Consider the following 24,087-nt stretch of genomic DNA (forward strand, 5'->3'; position numbering starts at 1 on the left):
TACATAAGTTATACTAAAGACAAACCCACAGTAATCGTCTTGTTACTGAGGGAACCCATGGAGCCAGTCTCTAGGAAACAGATAAATTCATGAACTTTAAGTCCATTAATGGCTATTAGCCAGGATGGGTAAGGAATAGTGTCCCTAGCCTCTGTTTGTCAGAGGGTGGAGATGGATGGCAGAAGAGAGATCACTTGATCATTACCTGTTAGGTTCACTCCCTCTGGGGCACTTGGCATTGGCCACTGTTGGCAGACAGGATACTGGGCTGGATGGACCTTTCATCTGACCCAGTATGGCCATTCTTATGTTCTAACCTAAATGAACCCGAAGTTATGGAGACAGATATGAGCCAAGGAAGCCAGCAGAGTATCAGAAACCTGGAAAAAATCTCTGACTGGATGGGCTCAGGCGTTTGGTCACAAGCTGAGGTGGTTCAAAAGATTTGGATTTTTTTAGGGAGAATTTTTTTTATTGTTTCTTTAAACAGTCAAACACAGCAAGCAGCAAATATTTGGCCACACACTTCTGAAACCCCAAACCATGTTCACGTTTTGGCAGACTAATTTCAGCTTTTCAATTTAAAAAAGAAAACAACAAATTTTGAAGGAATGAAGACATTGTGATTTTTTCTGCTTTTTAAAAACCCCTAGTTTTTGATCCAAAAAACGTTTTGATGGAAAATATTTGTCCAACCCTTTTAATGAGCTTTAGTGCCTTGTAGCACTAGCTGATGCTGAGAATCAGTGACACCTTGTAAAGGTGACTTGAAAAGAAGTTCTCAAAACTGGGTTTGTGCCAAGATGTGGAAGGTTTTTCAATGTTTATTTTTCCCAGGGCCGCCCGGCGGGGGTGGGGAGTGGGGCAATTTGCCCTGGGGCCCAGGGCCCCCACGAGAATATAGTATTCTATAGTATTGCAACTTTTTTTTATGGAAGAGGCCCCCAAAATTGCTTTGCCCCAGGCCCCCTGAATCATCTGAGTGTCCCTGGGTTCCTTTCCATTGATTCAACACAGAATTCAAGCCCCCACCTAGTAACCTGGGAAATTTACACACCACCCCAGGCGCCTCTGCTAGGGAGTACTTTCCTACTCACAAGCACAAAGTCTGAATGTAGAAAATAAACTTTTTATAAAAGGAGGGAAGTAATTTGGCATTAATTTTGGAAAACACCATAAACAGGGTTCATAAACATAAACCATGAGTAAAAGACACACCCCAAAGCAGGTTAGGCAGTGTCCTTTTCGCCTCAGGTTCTTAAATCCAGCAACCCAAAAGTCCCCTTCACTTGCCCAACCCTTCTCTGCACCCCACTCAAAGTTGCTGTCCTTGGTCAGTGCAGACCCAGAGTTCAGAGGTGCATCTGCAGAGTTCACCGCCTCCCTCGGCAGGGTAAAGAGATACCTTACTCACTCTGCTGCTCAAGCACTCACTTGCCACCCCTCTCTGCCAGCCACCCTGCTGGCCACTCACTGTCTGCTCCTGCCAGCTGCCCGTCCACTGATATTGCTGTGCCTCCTCACCAGCTGCCCTGCTGGCCACTTATCACACCTCTCTGCTGCACCAGCCACTCATTCACCAGCTATCAGTCACCTTTTGCTGCCATCTGCCTCTCTGCTGTGATCTCTGCACATCAGTCTCTTAGTAATTTTCAGCTCTTAGTAGGCAGGGCAGAAACACAGTCCTGCCACAACTGATTGCAGCTCTGAATGGGCATGTAATATAACAAAGAGGCTCCTAAAAAAGCCTCTTTAGCTTTATTTTTTGAATAGGGGGAAGGAGAAAAACAGGTTAAACCAATCTAATAAGGACCTTTGATGAGAGTCTATATTCCAAACAAGGATGTCTGTTCTCACTCCTCTTATTTTTACAGGGCGCTGACATTTGAGCCTGTGGCTTAAGAAGGTTCTTTCAGCTGAGGGTGACCCCTGGGACAGGTTAAACACAGTCCTATTTTACTGTATTTCTACAATAATTACAACATTGGTACCATATTTCGCTACCCCTGCATTCAGTACTAAGGTTATTTGTACCCAACACCAGCCAAAATTGATCACCATGACACCGCTGTATCTGCTAAATATGTAAGCTGATCAGGAGCAAACTGTATTTACATAAACACAACCAAAGTCTCTCCTCTTCCCAACTAGCTGCCAGGGAAGCATTCATTCAGACCCTGCTTACATAGGCATCAGATATTTCTACCTAACCACCCTTCTTGAAACCTGTGATCCATTTTGCCTCTTTGTTGAAAGCTTTCAAGGGGGGCATGGAAAATAAATTCTGCCCATTAACGAGACTAGTACCAAATTCCTGGGGCCAGCAATGTGTGGCACTGAGGAACACCTGAATAGGGTGGTTTCCGGGAGCACTCTTTCATTCCAGGCCAGCTCTGCTCAACCAAACTCTAGGGAAATGAGACTTTTCCATATGCAATGTAGCACAGTCAGATCTGGCCAGTACCAGGTCCTTTCGTTGGGGCTGTAGCTCAGCACAGACAGCTTCATTCCCAGCCACATCAAAAAAATTATCCTTCCCCTGGTGTTAATTGCTTATCCCAGCAGGCCCCGTCTATAGCACACAGGGCCAGGAGTGCAGCCAAGTCTGGCCCAGTAGTCAGACTTTAGCTTTGTGCTCCCCTGCTATTTCCTAATGAGCTATCTGCCCTGTAGCTCCCCAGCCTGAAGATGCTCATGGACTTTAATGAATCACACTCATGACATGCACCAGTCCTGGTGTCTAGCACCTTGGAGCTGATTGGGAGCTGCCCGGTTGCCCAGTAGGGGGGGTTGGTTTTAGTTTTGGCACCTGTTATATGTCGGGTTTAATTTCCTTGAAACTGGTAGGTATAATCACCACCCTTCATTTAAGATAATAGAAACAGTTAAGCTCCTTTTTAAAAATAACAGCGGTCTCCTGCCAAAACAAAGGCACAGGAGAGTCTGCATGTGGGCAGAGTTTTGCTGGATATTGGTTGGCGGAGGAGTCTGTGTGAGAGAGAAGCAACAAATACACCAGAGCAGCAGGAAGAAGGCAGCAAGAAAACTTCAGACACAAGCTGAACAAGCACTGAGCATGACCCTTTGCAAAGCCTAGAGAGAGGTTTTGGGCAGAGTGCTGGCTGAAAGGGCCTCGGAGCTGGGAGCACAGAAACTGTCTCCTGTTGTTTGATTTCTCCTGTGTTCAAAGAAAGAGGCCTTTGTACATTCTGTGTAAATAGGCAGGTTTGCATCAAAGATATCTGACTCCATCACCAATGTCTCCTCCTAATGGAAATAACCCAGACATTGACTTGTCACTCAGGTCAAAAGAGGGTAGCACCTTTATTAAGTTTTGGTTGGGAAACGAAGATGTGGTCTTGAGAACTGTATCTGTAATGGTTTAGCTTCCCCACCAGGAAGTTTGGGAGAAGGGCATTCCAGAAGCCCATGTTCTATTCAACAGAGGCAGCTGGAAGTGGGTCACTGAAGAATTAGGATCTCTTTCAGTGATCAGTGAACAGTCTATTGTCCATCTTGCCTAGTGTTCTGTCTCAGACAATAGCAAGTACCAGCAGAAATCCCACACCTGCCCATGGCACGTTTCCTCCTGGCCTCTGTTCAAGGTTGCTTTTAAACCTTGAAATCATGAGGGTGTTTAGCCCTTCCACACTTTTTTAAACCCTTACTAACATCTCTCTCATTATCCAGGTAAATGTCCGATGGACCCTTTTGGGGATCCTGCTAAACACTTGGACTCAAAGATTTATTGTGCAGGTGAGTTCCACAGGCTCCTTGTGCATGGCGCAAAAAAAAAAAACCCCACATTTTAGGGACACACAAATATCTCTGTGTGTGTGGGTCCAAGGCCTGGTCACTTGCACATCAGGGACACTCACATTCTAAAACTTCCCCGCTTCTTGACAAAGTTGATTTCTGCCTGAAAGAAACACTGAAATTCTGACCTTAAATTGTTTTCCTTTTCAAAAAGTTGCATTTTTGCTTCAAAAATACTTTGTAAAAAAAAAAAGTGAAAATATGTCCAATTTTGCTCTCTGAGAGTCTTATTTTTGAACAAAAGCAAATGTTCACACTAGCTGGGATTTTTCACTCCCTTGGGGTGTAATTAAACAATTCACAATGTTTGCGTTAAGGCCTTGTGTTTTGGAATTTTTTCACACACGACCAGCTGGGGGCTGATATTTACCGAGGGTAAACATTGAGGGGAGCAGCTGGGAAAGGGATGTTGGCAATGCTGTGCACTAGAGCGAGGCTAGTACAGTGCAGGGTAAAATGTCAAGGTTAGGTTATGGTGGTAAATCTAAATCCTAGCCCACTGACTGTAATGTTTCACCCTCTCATGTTGTTCTAGCTCTTAGCCCAATTATAAACTTATAGCGAACCCTAACCTTAGCGCTGGCCCCAACGGACTCCAATGCTAACCAAAGAATAGCCCCAAAGGACTTTAATCCTAATCCTAACCCCAATCCCAATTCTGCTTCATAACCCTACAAAGAATTTAGCCATGGCTAGGCTGCTGCAATGCTGACAGCACAGACTATCATGCTGAGCCCTATTGTCTTCTTGTGTTTCCCAGTGTGTCAGTCTCTTTATTTATATCTTATCAGCTCATGGGGGACAGCCTTTCTGTTCTGTGTTTGTACAGCTCCTAGCCCAATGGGGGCTTGGCCTGTGATGGGCAGGGCCACACAGAGGATTCAGGGGGCCTGGGGCAAAACAATTGTGGGGGCCCCTTTCATAAAAAAATTGCAATACTATACAACATTATATTCTCGTGGGGGCCCCTGCGGGGCCCCGCGCAAATTGCCCCACTTGCTCCTCCCCCCCCAAGGGCGGCCCTGGGAAAAATAAACCTTCTGCATCTCAGCACAAACCTAGTTTTGAGAAAACTTCTTTAAAAGGTATCACTGGTTCTCAGCATCAGCTAGTGCTAAAAAGCACTAAAGCTCATTAAAAGGGTTGGACAAATATTTTCCATCAAAACTTTTTTTGGATCAAAAACTAGGGGTTTTTAAAAAGCAGAAAAAATCATGGACAATGTCTGCTTTCCTTCAAAATTTGTTGTGTTTTTTTAATTGAAAAGCTGAAATTAGTCTGCCAAAACGTGAACATGGTTTGGGGTTTCAGAAGTGTGTGGCCAAATATTTGCTGCTTGCTGTGTTTGATTGTTTAAAGAAACAATAAAAAAATTCTGCTTAAAAAATATCCAAAACTTTTGAACCACCTCAGCTTGTGACCAAACGCCTGAGCCCATCCAGTCAGAGATTTTTTCCAGGTTTCTGATACTCTGCTGGCTTCCTTGACTCACATCTGTCTCCATAACTTTGGGTTCATTTAGGTTAGAACATAAGAACAGCCATACTGGGTCACACCAAAGGTCCATCCAGCCCAGTATCCTGTCTACTGACAATGGCCAATGCCAAGTGCCCCAGAGGCAGTAAACCTAACAGGTAATGATCAAGTGATCTCTCTCCTGCCACCCATCTCCACCCTCTGACAAACAGAGGCTAGGGACACCATTCCTTACCCATCCTGGCTAATAGCCATTAATGGACTTAATGTTCATGAATTTATCTGTTTCCTAGAGACTGGCTCCATGGGGTCCCTCACAAACTGGAGACAGTTACTGTGGGTTTGTCTTTAGTATAGCTTATGTACATACTCCATGAACTGAGCATTTGAGCTTGTTCCAGAATCTGGGATGAGCCTATGTTGTGAAAACTGAAATGCTCAAAATAGCACATGTATGTGACTGGACACAGGGTGCTAAAATTAAATTAACCCAGGGGTTCTCAAACTGGGGATCTGGACCCCTCAGGGGGTCACAAGGTTATTACTGGGGGTTGCGAGCTGTCAGCCTCCACCTCAAACCCCGCTTTGCCTCCAGCATTTATAACTGTTAAATATATAAAAAAGTGTTTTCAATTTATAAGGGGGGGAGGGGTGTCACACTCAGAGGTTTGCTATGTGAAAGGAGTCACCAGTATAAAAGTTTTGAGAACCCCTCTGAAGCCCTAGGGAATGCAGGGGAGGGGGGGGTCTCCCTTGGTAGGGTTGGGAAGGAGGTAGGTGATGTAGGATATTGCTCTTCTCATGTGATCCTTCCCCCAGTGGTTAATTTTAAATGAAGCTACCCTCCCCTGATATGAATCTCCCTATGGCACTGAAATTAAATATAGACTATAATTTGATATTTGAGAAGTGAAAGGGATGGTAGCCCTAATGGAAAAGCTAACAGCCTGGCTCTTCTGCAAGCCTCAAACTGCTGAATGAGCTTTAGGGTAGGGAAGGCTGTGCCTCCCAAACAGCCTGGCCCTGCCCCCTATCTGACCCCCACCCACTTCCTGCCCCCTGACTGCCCCCCTCAGAATTCCCGACCCATCCTGCTCCTTGTCCCCTCACCATCCCCGAGACCCCACCCCCAACCACCACCCCGGGACCCCATCCCTGCTCCCTGTCCCCTGACTGCCCTGATTCCCCCTCACTGAGTCCTAACAGACCCCCGGAACGCCCACAATTCAATCCCCCCATTCCGTCCCCTGATCACCACCCCCCTCGAACCTCTGCCCCCTCATCCACAGAACTTCCTGCCCCTTAGCCAACCCCCTTGGCCCCTTATCCCCGGCTCCCCCCTCACCCGGAGCCTCAGCGCATCCAGGAGCTTCCCTGGACAGCTGCAGCGTGGCTCCGGCGGGGCCCCTGGGTTCTGCCCTGCTCAGAGCCACGTGGTAAGAGGACGGGGCTGCGAGCTCCACGCCAAGCGGAGAGAGCTGAGCTCAGCCTGGAGCTCGCAGCCCCGCCTCCTGACCACGTGGCTGTGAGCGGGGAAGGGCTCGGGCCCCACCCCGACCACACAGCTCTGAGTGGGGCGGAGCTCAGGGGCCCCGCCGGAGCCACGCTGCAGCTGTCGAGGGACGCTGCTGAATGCGCTGAGGCTCTGAGACAGGGGCGGAGACGGGGTCGGGTGGGGCTGAGAAGGGAGCCTTGGCCATTCTCGTGGTGGCCCCTGCGGAGCCTGGGGCCTGGGGCAAATTGCCCCACTTGCCCCCCCCGGGCGGCCATGGTGACGGGGGCTTGGCCTGTGACTGGGGCTCCTAGATACCATCAAAATACAAATAAATAATAAATTACCCCATCCTGTGACCTGGGGTCCTGCCAGGACTGGAGTTGGAACTAGGCTGGAGATAGGGCCCAGAAGGGGAAATCGAGGTGCGGCAAGTCCAGTGGGGGTTTGGATCTCCATGTGCAGCTGATTAGCAGTTTTGGCCCAAAGTTCAGACATGTGAGCCCAAATCCTACATTTGTGCAGGCAGAGGGAAGGCACAGGTGCCCGAGGGTGGCGACCACAGCCCCAGGTGCCCGTCTGCATGGGCAAAGAAGAGGAGACTTGCCTGTTCCACTCAGAACATAAGCAGCTGCTTCTGGAAGCCACGGGCTGATGGTCAGGTTGGATTCTGTCTAAGGGCATCCCTGAGGAAATATTTCAGCCTGTGTTGACACCAAGTGGCGACAGCTGGTATTACACACTAAGTGAAATGACTTTAGTCGGGGGCGCTGTCTTGACAGGCCTGGGATCTGGAGTCCTTCACCAATCGCAGAGGAATGAGCAAAGTCTATGTGAGCTCCCCATGCACTGGGGAAAAACCTTGTCTAAGGCTGAGATCATTCCTCCCAGACCACATAGAAGATACCTGCTCCCAGCCACGGGTCCTGCAGGGACCCATCCTCTCCCCCGTCATAGCCAGGAGCTGAATGAAGTTGCTTGGGGAGAACAAACTGGCAATAGGCTCCCCGCTCTACGTCCCCTTCATATCAGACACCTGCAGCCCCTCCCCTGCTGAGATCAGCCATTGCACAAATTGCCAAATCCAGGACTGGCTGAGGAGATGGTGGTAGGAGAGGAAGAACCTGCCACCTCCAGACCATCACCCCACCATTAAGGGTATCAGCCCTAGGGTTGCTGAGCCCACCCAGTTCGCACTCGTCCCCATGGCCAGAGCCAGCTGTAGGTGGCAGCAGGGAATGCTGGGATTAGTAGGGAAAATTTTATTACTATTCACTGTAGAACGGGCAGGCTGGCCCTGGTAGGTGATCAGATACCTGTCCATCAAGGGGAGCTTGGGAAAGCCTTCCAGCAGCCACAAGGAATCTAGAGTGGGAATTGCAAACGGCCCAGGGGATCCAGATGCCCAATTGGGAACTGAGTGTTCAAATTCCTTAGGAAGTTTTGAAATCTCAGCTCTAAGGCTTAAACACGAGTCTGCAAGAAATGTCGGGAGATCTCAGGGCTGGATCCAGGGGCCTGGCTGAGGCAGGGACCACCCCAAAGAGTGGGGTGATTCACCTGTCTCAGGAGCCCTGCACAGAGATCATCCTTTGGGACCAGGTGGGCGTGTCCCACCCGATGCAGGCAGCTGGGCATGCTCTTGACCCTTCCCCATCTCCTCTCACACTTTGGTTGTAAGGAGGCTGGCAGCTCGCGTATGCCTGGAAAATCCTGAGTCACGGTATCTCAGCTAGGCACCATGTCCTCCCAGAGCATCATGGCACCCCCCATCTCCTGGGATTGCTCAGGCAGCCGGGCCGGGGCCAAAGCGCCTCCTACCCAACTGCGGGGTGCGGAGCCACCCACACTTTGCCCCTTCTGAGGCATCTGCTGTCCAGCGGGATCCAGGGAGGGAGCAGGCGAGGCATGGACATGGGAAGAGGCAGTGGTTCTTACAATACATGCCGCTCAGAACAACGTGATGCCTCCTTTCCCTCCCCGACCCCGTTCAATCAAGCTCATCTCTCCTGCCAGCTTCCTCCTCCTCCTCATGCTGCAGCAACGGGCCTGGCACTCCCCATCCCCTCGGCAAGGGGCACTACACAGCTGGCCAGCCAGGCGTGCTCTCCTCACGGGAGCGTGGCTCCATTCCCTCTGATGGGAGCGCAGAATGCTTCTGAGGAGCAGGGACCAAGCCAGCACTGGGGATGAGGGTCCAGGGGGCAGTTCTGGGCCCTGCAGGGGTGGGTGCAGGGGGCTGATCGGGGCTTGGAACTGCAGTCACTGGCCCAGAGGTTTCTATCAGAACGGTGGGGTGCAGAGAAGCCTCTAAGGGAGTCACACGGGATCCCAAGGACCCTGGCCCAGCTGGAGGGGGCCCAGCCATGTTCACGGGCCCAGCGTCCGAGCGGGGCATGTTCCTTGCTGCGAGGAGCTGGCGCTCTGGGCTGGGAGAAGTAGGAGCTGGGGAACTGGGGCAGAGGCGGCAGTCACTAGCCCTGGGCTGGTCTATGGAGTTCTCTCTGGGAATGCGGGATGGGAATTTCCGAGCCTCTGCGTCGTCTGCGTGGACAGGGACAGGACTGCCCTCCAGAGGGACTGGGGCATCTGCGGTTAATGGAGACAGGGACATTGTTAGCGTCTTCCCCCAGGGCTGTGATACACCTGTCAGGGGGCATGGGGCCCATGGAGGGGCCAGAGCGCTGTACGGCAAGGGCCTGAGATTAGGGAGCCCCAGGAACCCAAGCACAAAGCCTGCATGCCTGCTCCACAGCCTGGCACTGTGCTCCCCTACACGAACCCCTCAGGCGGGGATGGGGGGCTTGTCCTACAGGGCTACCTTAACCCTGGGGGCTCTCCCACCCCAGACAGTGGCACCCAGTTACAGCCTCACCTGGAGGCGCTGCAGTGACGGACATGATGTCACATCCCAGGGCCCTGCGGGCAGGAGGTGCCAAAGGTGCCCATGCATCAGGTCTGCTCTCCATGCCCCTCTAGTGGCCTTTCCACACACAGGAGCTTCTGAGTCAGCTCTTGTCGCTGCCGCACGAAGGGGCTTACTCCATAGCTCAGGCAGTGGAGGATCAATTTTCCACTCCAGCCCTCCTGGCTTCGGTCCATGACAGCGACCTGTTCAGGGTCATTGCCACAAGGGCAAAGCTCCTTCTGTAGGCGGGGGAGAGGGGGAGAGGGAAGAGCCCGTGCCAACCCCAAGGGCACAGGAACGGGGAGGCCAGGTGTGCAGGACTATTACCATGACAGGCAGGGCAGCAGGCAGCCGGGAGCGCCGACAGCTCAGTGCAGGAGCGGGCGCAGGGCCTCCTCTCGCAGCTCACCTCCCCCAACTGAGAGAGGGGGAAAAGAAAGGGATGAGACACGACAGCCTGTGAGCACCCACATTGTCCATCTCTCTGCTGGGCCGGGACAAACAACCCCAATCCGTGGGGACAGCAGGGAGCCTGCCAGCTCCTCCACACACCCAGCAACCCACTGGCTTTTCCTTCTGTCATGCCCAGGTCCACTGGACCCTTCTCCAAAGCAAAGGCCTGCGGCACTACAGGAGCCAAAGGGGAACTCCCAGCATCCCCTCCAGGCCCCATCGCTTCCCCGGAGGACAGTTCCCAGTGTCCCCTGAGCCCATATCGCACCAGCCCCCGGAGGGCAGCTCCCATTGTCCCCTCAGCCCATATCACACCAGCCCCCCGGAGGCAGGGGTGGCTCCAGACCCCAGCACACCAAGCACGTACTTGGGGTGGCAAGCCGTGGGGGGCGCTCTGCCAGTCGCCGGGAGGGCAGCAGGCAGCTCCGGTGGACCTCCCGCAGGCGTGCCTGCAGAGGGTCCGCTGGTCCCGCGCGGCTTCAGTGGAGCTGCAGGACCAACGGACCCTCCGCAGGCATGCCTACGGGAGGTCCACCAGAGCCGCGGGACCGGCGACCGGCAGAGCGCCTCCCGCGGCATGCAGACCTGCTTGGGGCGGCGAAATGTCTAGAGCCGCCCCTGCCCAGAGGGCAGTTCCCAGCATCCCCTCGGCTCATATTGCACCAGCCCCCCGGAGGGCAGTTCCCAGCGGGACTCAGCGTCTCCTCACACCAGCCCCTGGAGGCCCCACAGGATAGACACTCATGGCAACACAGTCCATGGGACTCTTGGCTGATGCTGAGGGATGCCCATTCCCATCCTTCCCCCAGTCACCGCAGAACAATCCCTTTCATCTCCCTCCCCTCCGAGGGGCACAGCTCACCTGGCAAGTGCAGTGAATGCAGGGCTCACTCTCCGGTATGAACGTCTGTCCGTTCACCACCTTCCTGCCTTCGTAGTTACAATCTGCGGGGGACAGACCCCAGCCAGGGGGAGAGACAAGCTTTAACATTACAGTAACTATATAGAGATTGGATGTGATAGTAACCCACAGACAGAGTGAAAGAAGCAGGGAGACAGTGTGGCCAAGTAGATAGAGCACAGAGCTGGGAGTCAGGAAACCTGGGTTCTATTCTTGCTTCTTCTGGGTGACCTTGGGTAAGTCACTTCCCTACTCCGTGCCTCGGTTTCTCTTCCTGCCCTTTATTTGCCTTGTCTATTTAGGGATAGTTCCTGCCCTGAAGAGGTTGCTGTGTGTATGTACAGTGCCTAGCACAATGGGGCTAGGGTCTCCAGGCACTGCTGTAACCCAAACAACAACAGAAGAATCATTCCACCCAACACTGACATGCAGCCACCTCTGAGGCAAGAATGCTGCAGGTGTTTAGCAGCCCATGACCATGCTGCACAAGAGAGTGTAGGACAGGAAGAGAAGCTGAATGTTGTACCTAATTCACACTGCTTGGGGACTTACCAAAAGGCAACACCCTGAACCTCACTAAAGTGCAAAGGGAGTTTTCATGACCACAAGTGATTAGGGCCTTCATCTTACAACTCACCCACAAGAAAGCATATCCGACTGCACAGTTCCCCTGGCACTGCACTGGGACACTGGGATCAGTGCTGACTGTAAGAGGAGAATACCCCATATCGAGCCTCCCTGATGCACTGGGAAAGCCTTCCAGTGAGTAACCTACCCCACTCCCTGCAGCACAACACCCCACGTGGCTCCCTCCAGCACAGATCCTGGCACTCTGGGTCAGTCCTAACTGTGAGAAGAAAGCACCCTCTACTGGGCCCCCACGCCACCCTCAGCAGCACAGCACTCCTAGCACTGCACAGGGGCACTGGGGCCAGGAATGACTCAGAGAGGAGCTATCTGGACTGAGCCCCCCAATGCCCCTCCCTGCAGCCTGTGAGGTCTCCCATCCCAGTACTGACCACACCAGACCCTCTTCCCCTGCTGGTGAGATCAGAGGTGGTCAAAGCCCACGGTGGTTTGGAAGCAGCCTGGGAAGAACTCTGGGGCTCGCCAGGGCTGTGGCACTTACCATAGCAGACAGGGCAGCATTCTCCCTCTGGGTGGAATGGATACATACAGAAGATGATACAGTCCACAGGGGAACAAGCCACAGAGCCCAGCTGTAGGACACAGACCAGCAACACTAGGACTCTACCTTAGCAGCAACACAAGATAGGCAGGTGACTAGGAGACTACGACTGGCAGGAGACACAGTGGGTTACGCCTATGGCTGATGGGAAATTCTCCTTTGAAACAGCTTTTCAACAGGAAATAGAGTTTTCAACAAAATGAAATGTTTTGTAAGAAGTGTCTGCTTTCCATGGGAAATGTCCATTTTTCGTCCAGAAAAACAAATCCCCAAAACCCATAATATTTTGATTAGAAAACTGCTCTTGCATTGACCCATGGGAGCTTTAGTTCAATTGCTCTATGTCCCCATTCTTCTCTATGGGCTGGACTCCCTGCCTAGACTACATCTCCCATGATGCAACTGCCTCCCCTGGTGCATGGGAGATGTAGTCCAACTAGGGAGCCCAGCCCATAGAGGAGCCTGGGAGTATGAGGCAACCAAACTACAATTCCCATGATGCACAGTGACCATTTTTAATAGAAAAAAGAACAGGAGTACTTGTGGCACCTTAGAGACTAACAAATTCATTTGAGCATAAGCTTTCATGGGCTACAGCCCACTTCATCAAATGCATCCAAAAGCTTATGCTCAAATAAATTTGTTAGTCTCTAAGGTGCCACAAGTACTCCTGTTCTTTTTGCAGATACAGACTAACACATCTGCTACTCTGAAACCATTTTTAATTGAAACATTTCTGCTTTCCAGTTTCCACTGAAAAATTGAAGTTTTCTGCATAAAATTTAGAAGAAAACATTTTTTCCTCATTTTTGCTGACATTTTCTGCAGAGGAAAATCCCACATTTGTCAACCTGGGGAGAGCAAGCCAGACTCCCTCTGCTCCAGACCCACAGCTTCCAGCCAGCCACCCTCTTCACATCCTAAGCTATCCAGGGAAGACGATCAGCAGGACTCTCCAAGGACAGTGGCAGCAACAGTAGGATGATTGAGTTCCAGGACAGTGCCTGACCTCAAATGTGTCTTCACCTCATTTTCCCCACAGATGACAATCCCCATGGCACCTTGCACTCACAGCCTCACCCCACTAGACTCTTCTTCCCTGGTCCAGGGACCTTGGTGCCTGCTTCCATATTCTGCGTGTTATACCCATCTGGAGCAGCCCTGGGCCTCAAGTTGAAGGTGCAGCCCCAGGCTGGATAAAACCCCTTGGCTTAGACCATTTGGTCTAAAGTACTGGAGAGGCCTTACCTACAGACATGCTTGGAGGGAAGGTGAAGCCCTTACCAGGCAGATGCAGCTGAGGCAGGGATCTAGAGCGGAAGGGAAGGTGTCGTTGTTGTAGAAGATCCTTCCCATGTAGGTGCAGCCTTCAGGGAAGAGAGAGAAGGAAAGGCACAGTCATGGTACCTCCCACCAGAAAGTCAACTCCCTCCCGGGGGTCCAGGGCACACCTGGCAGATTGGAGAGACCAAGAGCAGGAACAGAGCCTGTGTGGGACACACCCAGAGCCCTCTCCACCAGAATGGCTCAAGGGATGGAGGGAAAGCCATTTACAGCTGGGTTGCTGGTTCAAAGTCAGCCCCACGCTGGTGATGACCAAAAGCTGTTCCTGTCTGACGGCTGCTTGGCCTATAGGAGGAGCACTCAGTGTCCTGGCTGACGTCTGTCTGAGCAGAGAGGACAAGGGCTGGCTGGGCCATGGAGGGGGAGCTACTCTGTTCCTGGGCTTCTCACTGCAGATGGTGGCTCCCTGGGAGGGGACCCCAGGCCTGGTTACCTGCTGAGCAGTCTGGGCAGCACTGGCCAGGGATTTGAATAGGGTGAGGACATGTCTCCAAACAGTCTGTCCTCTTGCAGCTCACCGAGCCATCTGCCTACAAGAGAGAAGCACTTGACAGAAACTCATGGCACATACGGCCTGGCCGACTGCCCCCCACAGCCAGCCCTGGCCCATTGATGCTGTGTGCTGCCACAGTCCACCCAGCGGGGGCCTGCACTTCAGTACCAAGTGAGCATGCACCAGCAGAGAGCTGTGGGGTCCTTCTGGAGGGTTCAATATCCATAAGGCGCAGCGCTCAGCCCCCAGTCCCAGCCAGGGAAAGCTAGTGCAGGGCACAGGGCAGAGGGGGGGACGCTGCATGCTGCGAGGACAGGTAAGGATAGTGAAATAGAGCAGGTTCTCATTCACCTGGCAGATGCATAACTCACAGGGATCACCTGGAGACCAGATCTGTCCGATTGGAAATTCTACCCCATTGTCATCCACGAAGCAACCTGGCCAGGGAGAGAGAGCAAGAGCTTCAGAGCTGGGCTGGGGCCGACGGGCGAGGAGGGGAGCAGAGAGGAGCAGCAGAGAGCCCAGTGGGCACAGCCTGAGAGGTGAGGGGCCCTGGACAGATGAGAAGGCCTGGCACTGTGGGTAATAGACATACACACAGACAGAACGCTAGACCTACCCACCCATCACACACACACCTTGCCCTTGACAAAAACAACCTGCGTGTCACACACAAAGGCCCCTGCCCATCGCACACACATGCATACGCCCCTATACAGGCTCTCACCTGACAGTGGTGCAGGCTCCCGGCAGGAGAAGCAGCACTGCCCCGGGGCCAGCAGCCAGTCCTGGCGGGGACATGCCAGCTCGGGACAGGGGGCGAAGGAGCACTCCACCTCACCACTCTGGGAAAGAGATGTGTCGCACACAAGCTGGCAGGAAAAGGGAGGAGGGTGGTGCCCCACGTTTCCTTCCTCCCGCTTCTCATCCTCACTGCACCGCAGAGCCTGCCAGAGCTTTCCTGCAGAGGGCTCCAACTGAGGCAGCCTGGCCTCAGCCCTCACTCCCTTTCCACATCCCCACCACGGGCTCTTAAGAGAAGGGGCCCTCTCCCTGCTAGCCCCCCATGCTCCTACCCTGGCCTGGGCATCCCCACAGGCCATGCCTTTCCCTGGCACCTAGGTCTGGGGTGGAGCACCCCTTTCCCTCTGCGATGCGTGAGCAGGCACTGACCCCAGGTGGTGAGGACCCCCCTGCACTGTGCTAGGGAGCCCAGGACGGGGAGCTGAGGCCTACCCGGCAGATGCAGATGGTGCACTTGTCTCCGTCCAAGCTGAATTCAGCTCCGTGCATGTATGTGCGCCCATGAAAATTGCACGTGGCTGAGGAGGTAGGGGGAAAGAGATGGTTGGTACCGGGATGGCAAGAAACATGGCCAACCAGAGCCATCACACAATGGGACCCTGGCTTCTCAAACAGGCCCCCTGGGTGCAAGTCTCCAAGTGCCTCAGACCAACCCACCCACCCCAGGGGTCACACTCCCCATTTCTAGGCAAGGAAACTGAGACACGGTGAGCTTAAGCAACTTGCTCAAGTTCCCCCAGCTGGGTAGAGAACCCAGCAGGCCAGACTTGTCATCCCCATCCTCTGACCACTAGGCCATGCTGCCTCACCACTGACCACACACTCTCTGTGTAGTCATTGCTATCTCATCACTGAAGCAGTCGCTGGGCTCCACCTCCCCAAATCCTCCTCCTATCTGATCTACAAGACCCATTGGCCCAGCTGACAGGGAACCCCTTTTGCACCAGGAACTCCACAGAGCCTCCAGAACTGGGGGGTCGAAGGACCAACGCGGCTGCTGAGGGACCCACCTGGCTGGCAGGAGCAGCAGTTGGTCTGGGCAGGGCTGGGGCAGGGGCCTGGAGGGCACTCAGGGGAGATGCAGGACACATTGCCAGCCTGGAAGAGAGAGAAACCAAAGGGAAAACCAGGCACAGATCCAGGGCCCCGTGCCACAGGGCAACTCTTCTCTCCTCTGGGTGCTCATTTAAACCCATGTCCAACCCCACAAGGAGGGGGCCATGTTACCATGTCTGATCCCCTCGCCAAGGGGCCACGTCTCTGCCCCTGACCCACCAGCTGAGTGGCTATGTCTCTGTCCCTAAACCCCCAGCTGAGGGGCCATGTCACCATGGTCACCACCTCTAATCAGTCACCTGGACAGTGACCTCACTAAGCCTCTGGCTCCCCGCTACCCTGGGCACCGGGAGTTCCGGGACAGGGAAGAAATTCCTTGGGGAATCCCCTCCAGCCCAGTCTGGGTAACAAGCCCACATCATTCCTCAGAGGCCCCAGAGGTGCTTGGATCCCCTAGCCAGTGTCATGCTCACCAGGCACATGCAGACTGTGCAATTTCCATCAGCCACAGAGAAAACATCCCCCTCAGCCCGGACGACCCCTTCATGCCAACAGCCTGCGAGAGACGGGAAAGAAAGGGCAGCGTGAGGCTACTGGGCACAGGCCTGGGCTCACCGCTCCGCTTGGGGAAGACATCATGAGCCTTCCCACCATGCCCTCAGGGCCACAGCTGAGCTGGGCACCCACACAGACCGCCAAGAAGCAGCTGTACAGCCCAGCCAGCTGGGCACCACCCAGGCTGGGAAACAATCCACACCTGGGACAGGAACCAGCAGGGACTGAACCATCCAGGCTCCGGTGACCCCAACGGACCCTGTGAGCCTGAGCCAGAAAGACCAGGGGGTGCGGGTCTCACCTGTGCAGCTGGGGCAGCACCCCCCATCCTTTGGGGGCAGCGGGTGGGAACAGGCAATCCTGCAGCTCTCTGCCTCACACACCACTTGGCCCCCCTGCAATGGGACAGGCCGGTTAGTGGGGGACTGTCCAGAGCGCAGCCAGGAGATCCAGGGACCCAGTGGGAGGGTACATACCTCGCAGGCACAGTGCAGGCACCCAGGCTCTGTCCAATGGCTGCTGTGCTCCCGCGGTGCCCCCTGGTGCCAGCAGAGGGGAGGCGAGGTGGCAAAGGCAGGCAGCAGAGAAGCAGAGGGAAGAGGCGAGGGCAATGGGACTTCCCCTTGGAGCAGCGATGGCAACAGTGGGGAGAATGCGCCAGGAGCAGCGGTGGCAGCCGGGAGCAAGGGGGATATGGGTGGTGGGGCAGTCAGCAAGGAAGGGGGCCAGGGGCTGGGGTCGGGGGCAGGGGCTTGTGATGGAGGGGAGGCCCTGGGGGCTAGCAGGGGTCCCCCAGAGTCAGGAGGGAGCAGCAGCAGAGTTGGGGGGTGCTGCAGGGACTGCAGGATGGGAGATGGGGCCGGGATGGTTTTCAGGAAGCCTGGAAGAAAACACAACACGGAGCTCTTTGGGGAGAGCCGGGGCAGCTAGGTGGGGACCCAGAGACTGGTGCAGGACATGCTCAGAGTACATTACTAGGCCCAGGGACGCCAGCTCTGCCTGTGCTGCAGGGCACAGAACCCAGCTCTCCAGACCCACAGCCCTTGTCATGGAGAACCTCCCCACGCCGTGAGTTGTGACCCCAACTCCCTCTCCACTCTGTCAATGGGAAGAGCCCCCTCCCCACAGCACAGAATGGGGGCGGGAGCCAACCCCAACCCTAATGCCCTTCCACAACAGGGGATCATGGGTAGGCCTGTTCCCCCTCAACAGGCGGGGGAGTGGGGCCCACTCTTACCTTCGCAGGACACCCTGTCCCCGCTGAGCCGGTAGCCAGGGTGGCAGGTGCACAGGAAGCTGCCTGGTGTGTTGTGACAGGCGTGCTGGCACGGGCGCCTCTCGCTGGGCCGGCGGCACTCGTTCACATCTAGGGGTGGCAGAGCCAGGCATCAGTGCCTGGCAGCAGCACCAGCTCCAAGGGAGGGCAGGGGACCCGAGGACTGTCCTTACTCATTGGGTCTGGGCAGGAGCCAGGTAGGACCTTCCCCACGCAGGTTGGGACTGGGGAGATGGCCAGGCCTGGGCATTCACCACCAGCCCAGCCTGTCTGCCCACTAACCAGGGGCCCACAAAGACAGGCACCCCAGCGCCACATGCCGATATCTCAGGCCCATCTGGGGATGGCCCTCAGCCAGGCCAAGGGGCAGTCAGCCTAGGGTAACCACAGAGACTGACAGCAGGGGGCCCTCTCACTGGATCTCAGGGGAAGGAAAGGCCTTTTCTGATCCATTTTGGAGCTACCCCAGCTCTGAAAAGGCTCCATGAAGGGATTCACACCGTGAGCTCCATGGGGCAGGATCCATCTCCTTGCTCTGGGTCTGTCCTGCCCCCAGCTCCACAAAAGCCTAGTCTAGGAGTTGAGCTGCTCACTGCTGCCACGACACAAATCAGCAATAATAGATGACCCCACAGCTTCATCCCCCTCCCCACATGCAGCAGGGTGAGCTGGGTGGGACCACACTCAAGTCGCTGCAGTGACACAGGGCTGCACAGCGGGGAGCGGGAGGGGAATAGGCATGGGGGCCCCCCTGCTCGGTTCACTAAAGAGGGAGACAGGGAGACCTTAACTGCCAGGGTCCCCTCCAGGGGCAGCTCCAGGCCCCAGCAGGCCAAGCGTGTGCTTGGGGCGGCAAGCCGCGGGGGGCACTCTGCCGGCACTGCGAGGGTGGCAGGCAGGCTTCCTCCGGCGGCTTGCCTGTGGAGGATCTGCTGGTCCCACAGCTTCAGAGGACCTCCCGCAGGCACGCCTGCAGGAGGTCCGCCAAAGCCACGGGACCAGCGGACCCTCCGCAGGCAAACCGCTGAAGGCAGCCTGCCTGCCGTGCTTGGGATGGCAAAATCCCTAGAGCCGCCCCTGGTCCCTTCTTCTATATCAGGGAGAAGCCAGAACAATCTCAGCCCAGGGGCCATTTTCCCCTTTGCCCCTGAAAGCTCTCACCTCATGGGGCTGGGCTGAACATCTGCTCAGCTCCAATGGCTGCTACCTACTGGCCCCAGTACACGGAGGGCCTGATCTTCGCTCTGGCCACTGAGCCCTTCCATTCCTGGGTTCTTTGCCATGGCCATGAGGAAGCCCCTTCACCCCTCAGTGTTTCAGCTGCCCCACTGGTGGCAGAGTGGGGATACCAGCACTCAGCTCTTCCCCTGGGCTGGGGGAGTATCACTGACTGGGCAGCACTCTGGAACCAAAGCCTTACTGGAGGCGGGGGTGTCTAAGAAGGGGCAGGGCTGGGTGGGGAGGGAAGAGTGGCTTCTCAATAGCGATGGGGAGGGCCAGATCAGCAGGAGAAGTGGGAGGCGCTCACCCAGGCAGGAGTGCTGATTGCCATGCAGGTGGTAGCCGGGGCGACAGAAGCACCGGTAGCTGCCGATGCTGTTCTTGCATCGGTGCTGGCACGGAGTGGCCAGACACTCGTCCGTATCTGGAAGAGGAAAGGATGAGATGGCCGCTCCCCACAACTCCCCAGAGCTCCCACCACCCTCCCTACACCCACCTCCCACCCACTCCTTTCTCTCTGAACCCTCGTTCTGCACCCTCAGGCACAGGGACTCACCCTGGCAGCTGTGCCGGTCAGCGGAAAGCCGCATGCCTGGGCCGCACTCACACACAAAGCCTCCCTCGGTGTTGACACACAGCCCCTCACAGGAGGCGCTCAGGCACTCATCGATGTCTAAGAGAGAGACAGGGCCACCTGGCAGCAGGGTCCCGGGAGGAGAGGGCACCCAGCCACTCCCATGGACACACATGCACAGCCAGCCCTGTTTACAGCTGAGGGAACATGGGCACCCCAGCAGGGATGCTAAGAGAGCCCATAGATCAGCTGTAAGGAGAAAGTGGCACTCCTGTCCCAGCCAGCAGATCCAGCCTTTCCTGGGGAGAATCAGCCAGGGATGGAGGAGCTCTCTAGGCAAGGCGCTCATGCCCGTGGCTGGATCGTCGTCAGCAGGGACTGAACTTGGGATCAATGGATAGGGCAAGCCTCTAATGCTGGAGTGAAAACACACAGCTCTGCTAGCCGAGATTAAAGAAGGCTCATCCACCTCTGTCTGTGGCCCAGTCACCACAACCCAAGTGGGTGCAGGTCACCCTCTGCCACCCTGGCATCCTGTGTGTGGCTGCATCACTGCCCATGCCCAGCTGGCACTCAGACCCCTCTTCTCACAGCCCTTTGGAGCTCTGCTGCTTCAGTGACCCTGGCTGCCACAGGTCTGGGCTTTGATTGGGGGTCAGCCCAACACTAGGTGCCTGTGAGTGCTCACCTGTACAGCGCACGCCATTGGCCATCTCCACCATGGAGAAACCCAGCGGGCAGACACGGGCCACCTCCTGGCAGCCACCATGGTTACAAGTGAGGTCACAGCCGTACTCCCCGCAGGCACTAGGAGGATCTGAAACACATACGGCAGCAGGCTGATGGGCCAGTCAGAATTGCGGGGGCAGCAGAGATCCAGGGAGGAGAGAGCAACATTGCAGCATGAGGGTCACTGGGCACGGGGAGCTCCAATGCCACCCTGTTTGCCTTGGCTCATTGAGACAGGAGCCGCAATTGGAGCAGGGTTTGGCAACTGCCCTGGGAGTCGATTGCCTGCAGTACATACTGAGAACACTGGCGCAGGAACCCACTGACACAGCCACGCCACCACCTTGCCGGGTCACGGCCTCCCAGCGCCCAGGGTTGGCTCTAGGGATTTTGCCACCCCAAGCACGCTGGCCTCGTGGCTTCAGTGGACCTCTAGCAGGCATGCCTGCAGGAGGTCCTCCGAAGCCGCGGGACCAGCGGACCCTCTGCAGGCAAACCGCTGGAGACAGCCTGTCTGCCGCCCTCGCAGAGCGCCCCCTGTGGCTTGCCGCCCCAAGCACGCGCTTGGCGTGCTGGGGCCTGGAGCCAACCCTGCCAGCACCACTCCAAGGCCCCCTGCTACTCCCACCACATAGTGCTTTGTGGAGTCAGACCCTCTCCAGCTTTTGGGACCCAGCCCACATTCCATCGCTGGAAATGGGCAGCCCTGGGCTCTGATTCCTAAGGGGAGCTGGGCAGTGCAGCCTGGCAGCAGGGTTGGATATTAGGAAAAACTTTTTCACTAGGAGGGTGGTGAAGCACTGGAATGGGTTACCTAGAGAGGTGGTGGAATCTCCTTCCTTAGAGGTTTTTAAGGTCAGGCTTGACAAAGCCCTGGCTGGGATGATTTAGTTGGGAATTGGTCCTGCCTTGAGCAGGGGGTTGGACCAGATGATCTCCTGAGGTCCCTTCCAACCCTGACATTCTATGCCCTTGGGACAGGCTAGTCTGTGCCACCATTGCTGCAGCCCCTCACAGACACCATGTTACCACCCAACTGCACAGATGGCTCAGCCTCACAAGGCCTCCCAGCGCCCCAGTTTTAGCCCTTGATAGTGCCCTTCCCCTATGAATGGCTCTGGCTGCAGATAAAGGGCCACAAGCGTTCAGCGAAGGGATCTGGTTACCTGGGCAGGTGATGCCCTGCTCTCCATCCCGGCAGGAGCAGACGTTGGGGGCGATGCACCAGCCACTGCCACAGCCGAAGGAGCAGAGTGCTGTGGGAGAGGGGCCAGGAGAGAAGCCAGTCAGGACACAGAGGGATCCCTCGGTGACATCTCCACCCGGGGCAGCAGCTCTTACACACCCAGCCTGGTATGGCCCAGTAGGAAGAGCAGGCACTGCCTGGAAACAGCCTCTCAATCCCCTACTGGACACAGGCTGCAGAGCCCATGGGAGAGCATTGGCCGCTGGGGGCAGGGGATGGTGGGGACACATGAAGGAAGCAGTTGGGTGGAGGAATGGATCTCTTGGGGAAGAGGCTGAATACAGCCCCCTCTTGGCAATGGGAGGAGGGGCAGGAGCCATGATGGGCATTTCTCTCATGGGTGGCCTGGTCAGCAGTTGCCATTACCACCACCACCACCCCCTCCCCCCAGATGCCATTGTGCCATGGAGAGGCAGAGTTCCAGGCACATGGAGGTTAAAAGGGGAGGCACTGTCCATGCTGCAGGTACCAGGTGGTGGTGGTGGTGGGTCATGGAGGGCATAGGATACTCACGCAGAGTGCACTGCCCGCTGGCTGGGGATGGCATCCACCCGGGGCAGCATCCACTCCCAAAGCCAGAGAGGCAAACATGCGGCCCCACACGGTGCCTGGGAAGGAGAGAAACATCAGATTCTCTGGGATGGGGCTTCAGGGTGGCGAGAGCGACCTCAGAACAAAGGTGAAGGGGGGATATAGGGAAGCATGGGAAGGACCAGCTGCCCCTACCCCTTCTCCTGCTGCAGATGCAAGGATGACCCCTCTGGGCAGAGACTCAACTAAGGCCCCATGGGGTTTAGCACCAGGCAGCAGGATGCAAGGCGTGGGGTTTCTTGGCTTTCCATGTTCCCTTGAGCCCCTGCTTTCCCCAGGCTGCGACTCCACCAGGGCCCCACTGGGAGCTGCCTCTAGGAGACCAAGAGTCTGAGCTCTATGCTGGGGAACAGGGTCCTCGGACTGACATCCCCTCTGCTCCCAACAGGAACTGCTGGGGGAAGGGCAGCCCAGGATTCCCTCATCCTTCTCCCTGCCCTGGCAGGGAGCAACAGTGCAGTGACACACACCCCAGAGCAAAACCCTGGAGTGTGACCTGGGCAGACAAGCAACGGGGAAAGGCACAGACAGACCCACTGGGAGACAAGACACTGAGAGGGACAGACAGACAGACACACAGGACACGGTGGGGGGCGGGAGGGCATCGCGATCACACATGGACAGACACAGGCAGGAAGACTGAGTGGTTCCACACACACACACCCGGAGCAAAGGCCAGGAGTGTGCCCCGGACTGACAGACGGATGGGAAGGGCAGAGCCTGGGAGGAAAAGGGCCCGAGCCTTGTACAGCCAGGACAGGCGCAGGGCAGCGAGCCCGAGCCAGGCGCAGCGCTCACACGCTGACACGCCCCGCGCACAGCCACACGCCCAGGGCAGCCGGACAGGAGGCGCAGTGCACACACAGCGGCGTGCGGGACAGACGGACCCCGAGCTCCCCCCTCCCCCGGGGGCGGCGGCACAGACAGACGCAGGCGCTGGGGCCACGCTCCGCTGCCTGGCTTGACCCCCGCGGCACCGGGCGCCTGGGACTTGGCCGCTGGGGGCTGGGGTCGGTACCTGTCCGCGGCAAAGCTGTGCGGCTTCTTCCTGCCGGGATAGGCGCTGCCCGGGCTGCCCGGGCGGACCAGGGACACACAGGCAGCCCCCAAGAGCAGCCCGGCCAACATGACAGGCGTGGCCCGTCCGGAGCCCCTTCCTTCCTCCCGCCCCGGGCCCTCGCCTCCTCCCCCGGCGGGCTGGGGGCGCCCCACGAGCTGGGGACCCGCGCGCACCGATGCGCCACCCCCAGGGCGCAGCTCTCCGGGGCCCCCAGCAGCGGGCGGGTGCGAGCGAGCGCCGCAGCGAGCTTCCCCCTCCCCACGGCGGACAGAGGCACCGCACCGGGGGAGCAGCAGGAGTGGGAGGGTCCAAGCCCAGCCGCCCTGTCGCTGGCAGGCGTGGCGGGGGGAGGCGCAGCACCCCCTCGTCCGCTTTCCCACATCTGGCACGGCTGGCTCCGGCTTCCCCTCCCCCTGGGCCGCTTGCCCAGCCCTGCCTGCGCAGGGACCCACCCGAGATACACGGCTTCTGGCCCGGCGCCCGTCGGGGCTGAGCCAGCTAGGAATAGGCTGTGGGGGGAGCGGGCACTGATCGGGCCCCAGGCAGGCGGGGGCCAGGGTGCCCGCCTCCCCATGGGCTGACAGCATGTGGCCTGACTTACATCTGTGTAAATGGGGGCTGCTGCAGTAAAACAAGGGGACTGCTTCGCCTGACCCTCCTCTTTTCTTCTCTTAGGAGCCCCCCCACCCCACTAGCAGCCTGAACCGCTGGGCCCAGGAGCTCCAACACACCCACCTCTCCAGCTGTGAGACGGTGGTGTTAATGCAGCCTGGCACTTGGGGTCATGGCACTACTTGGGTTTGGCCCACCCAGGACCCCAGTTCTTCTGCCTGTGATAAAGCAGGCGCATGATGTTTCCAGCTCAGGCAGCCAGGATTGTTGGTGTAAGGCAGTGTTTCTCAA

At 56.3% G+C, this 24,087-nt stretch overlaps 2 protein-coding genes across 5 annotated transcripts in view; one reads left to right on the top strand and one right to left on the bottom strand.

The window, feature by feature from the left end:
• The window catches only part of PPP1R32 (protein phosphatase 1 regulatory subunit 32), a 346,274-nt gene that overhangs the window by 183,607 nt on the left and 138,580 nt on the right, over positions 1-24,087 (top strand). The window lies entirely within an intron of this gene.
• Positions 6,979-23,366, bottom strand: VWCE (von Willebrand factor C and EGF domains). 4 transcript variants are annotated; one of them, XM_050956116.1, is made up of 20 exons: positions 23,143-23,366; positions 22,047-22,141; positions 21,454-21,543; positions 20,247-20,375; positions 19,541-19,657; positions 19,292-19,408; positions 17,725-17,853; positions 16,964-17,367; positions 16,789-16,882; positions 16,406-16,488; positions 15,887-15,974; positions 15,309-15,394; positions 14,800-14,917; positions 14,424-14,509; positions 14,013-14,109; positions 13,520-13,602; positions 12,176-12,266; positions 11,008-11,090; positions 10,020-10,110; positions 6,980-9,373 (listed from the first exon to the last, which is right to left on the bottom strand). In XM_050956116.1, the coding sequence occupies exons 1-20, from the start codon at positions 23,250-23,252 to the stop codon at positions 8,865-8,867; spliced, it is 2,700 nt and encodes an 899-aa protein (XP_050812073.1). In that variant the 5' UTR covers positions 23,253-23,366; the 3' UTR covers positions 6,980-8,864. The 4 variants fall into 4 exon arrangements, with proteins under 4 accessions (XP_050812074.1, XP_050812073.1, XP_050812072.1 ...); XM_050956115.1 differs by having other exon boundaries at positions 14,013-14,105; positions 14,444-14,509; positions 14,800-14,944; XM_050956114.1 differs by having other exon boundaries at positions 14,800-14,944.

The sequence above is a fragment of the Gopherus flavomarginatus genome, chromosome 5 (genome assembly GCF_025201925.1).
Source record: "Gopherus flavomarginatus isolate rGopFla2 chromosome 5, rGopFla2.mat.asm, whole genome shotgun sequence".
Lineage (NCBI taxonomy): Eukaryota > Metazoa > Chordata > Testudines > Testudinidae > Gopherus > Gopherus flavomarginatus.

Bases quoted from the DNA above. Each gene is read 5' to 3' on its own strand.
- VWCE (XM_050956114.1), bottom strand. From the start codon at position 23,252: ATGTTGGCCGGGCTGCTCTTGGGGGCTGCCTGTGTGTCCCTGGTCCGC. The intron at 21,544-22,046 runs GTGAGTATCCTA...CCTCTCCCACAG, and splicing joins CAGCGGGCAGTGCACTCTGC to CACTCTGCTCCTTCGGCTGT. The intron at 14,945-15,308 runs GTAGGCCTCAGC...TTTTCCTGCCAG, and splicing joins GCACCATCTGCATCTGCCGG to CTTGTGTGCGACACATCTCT.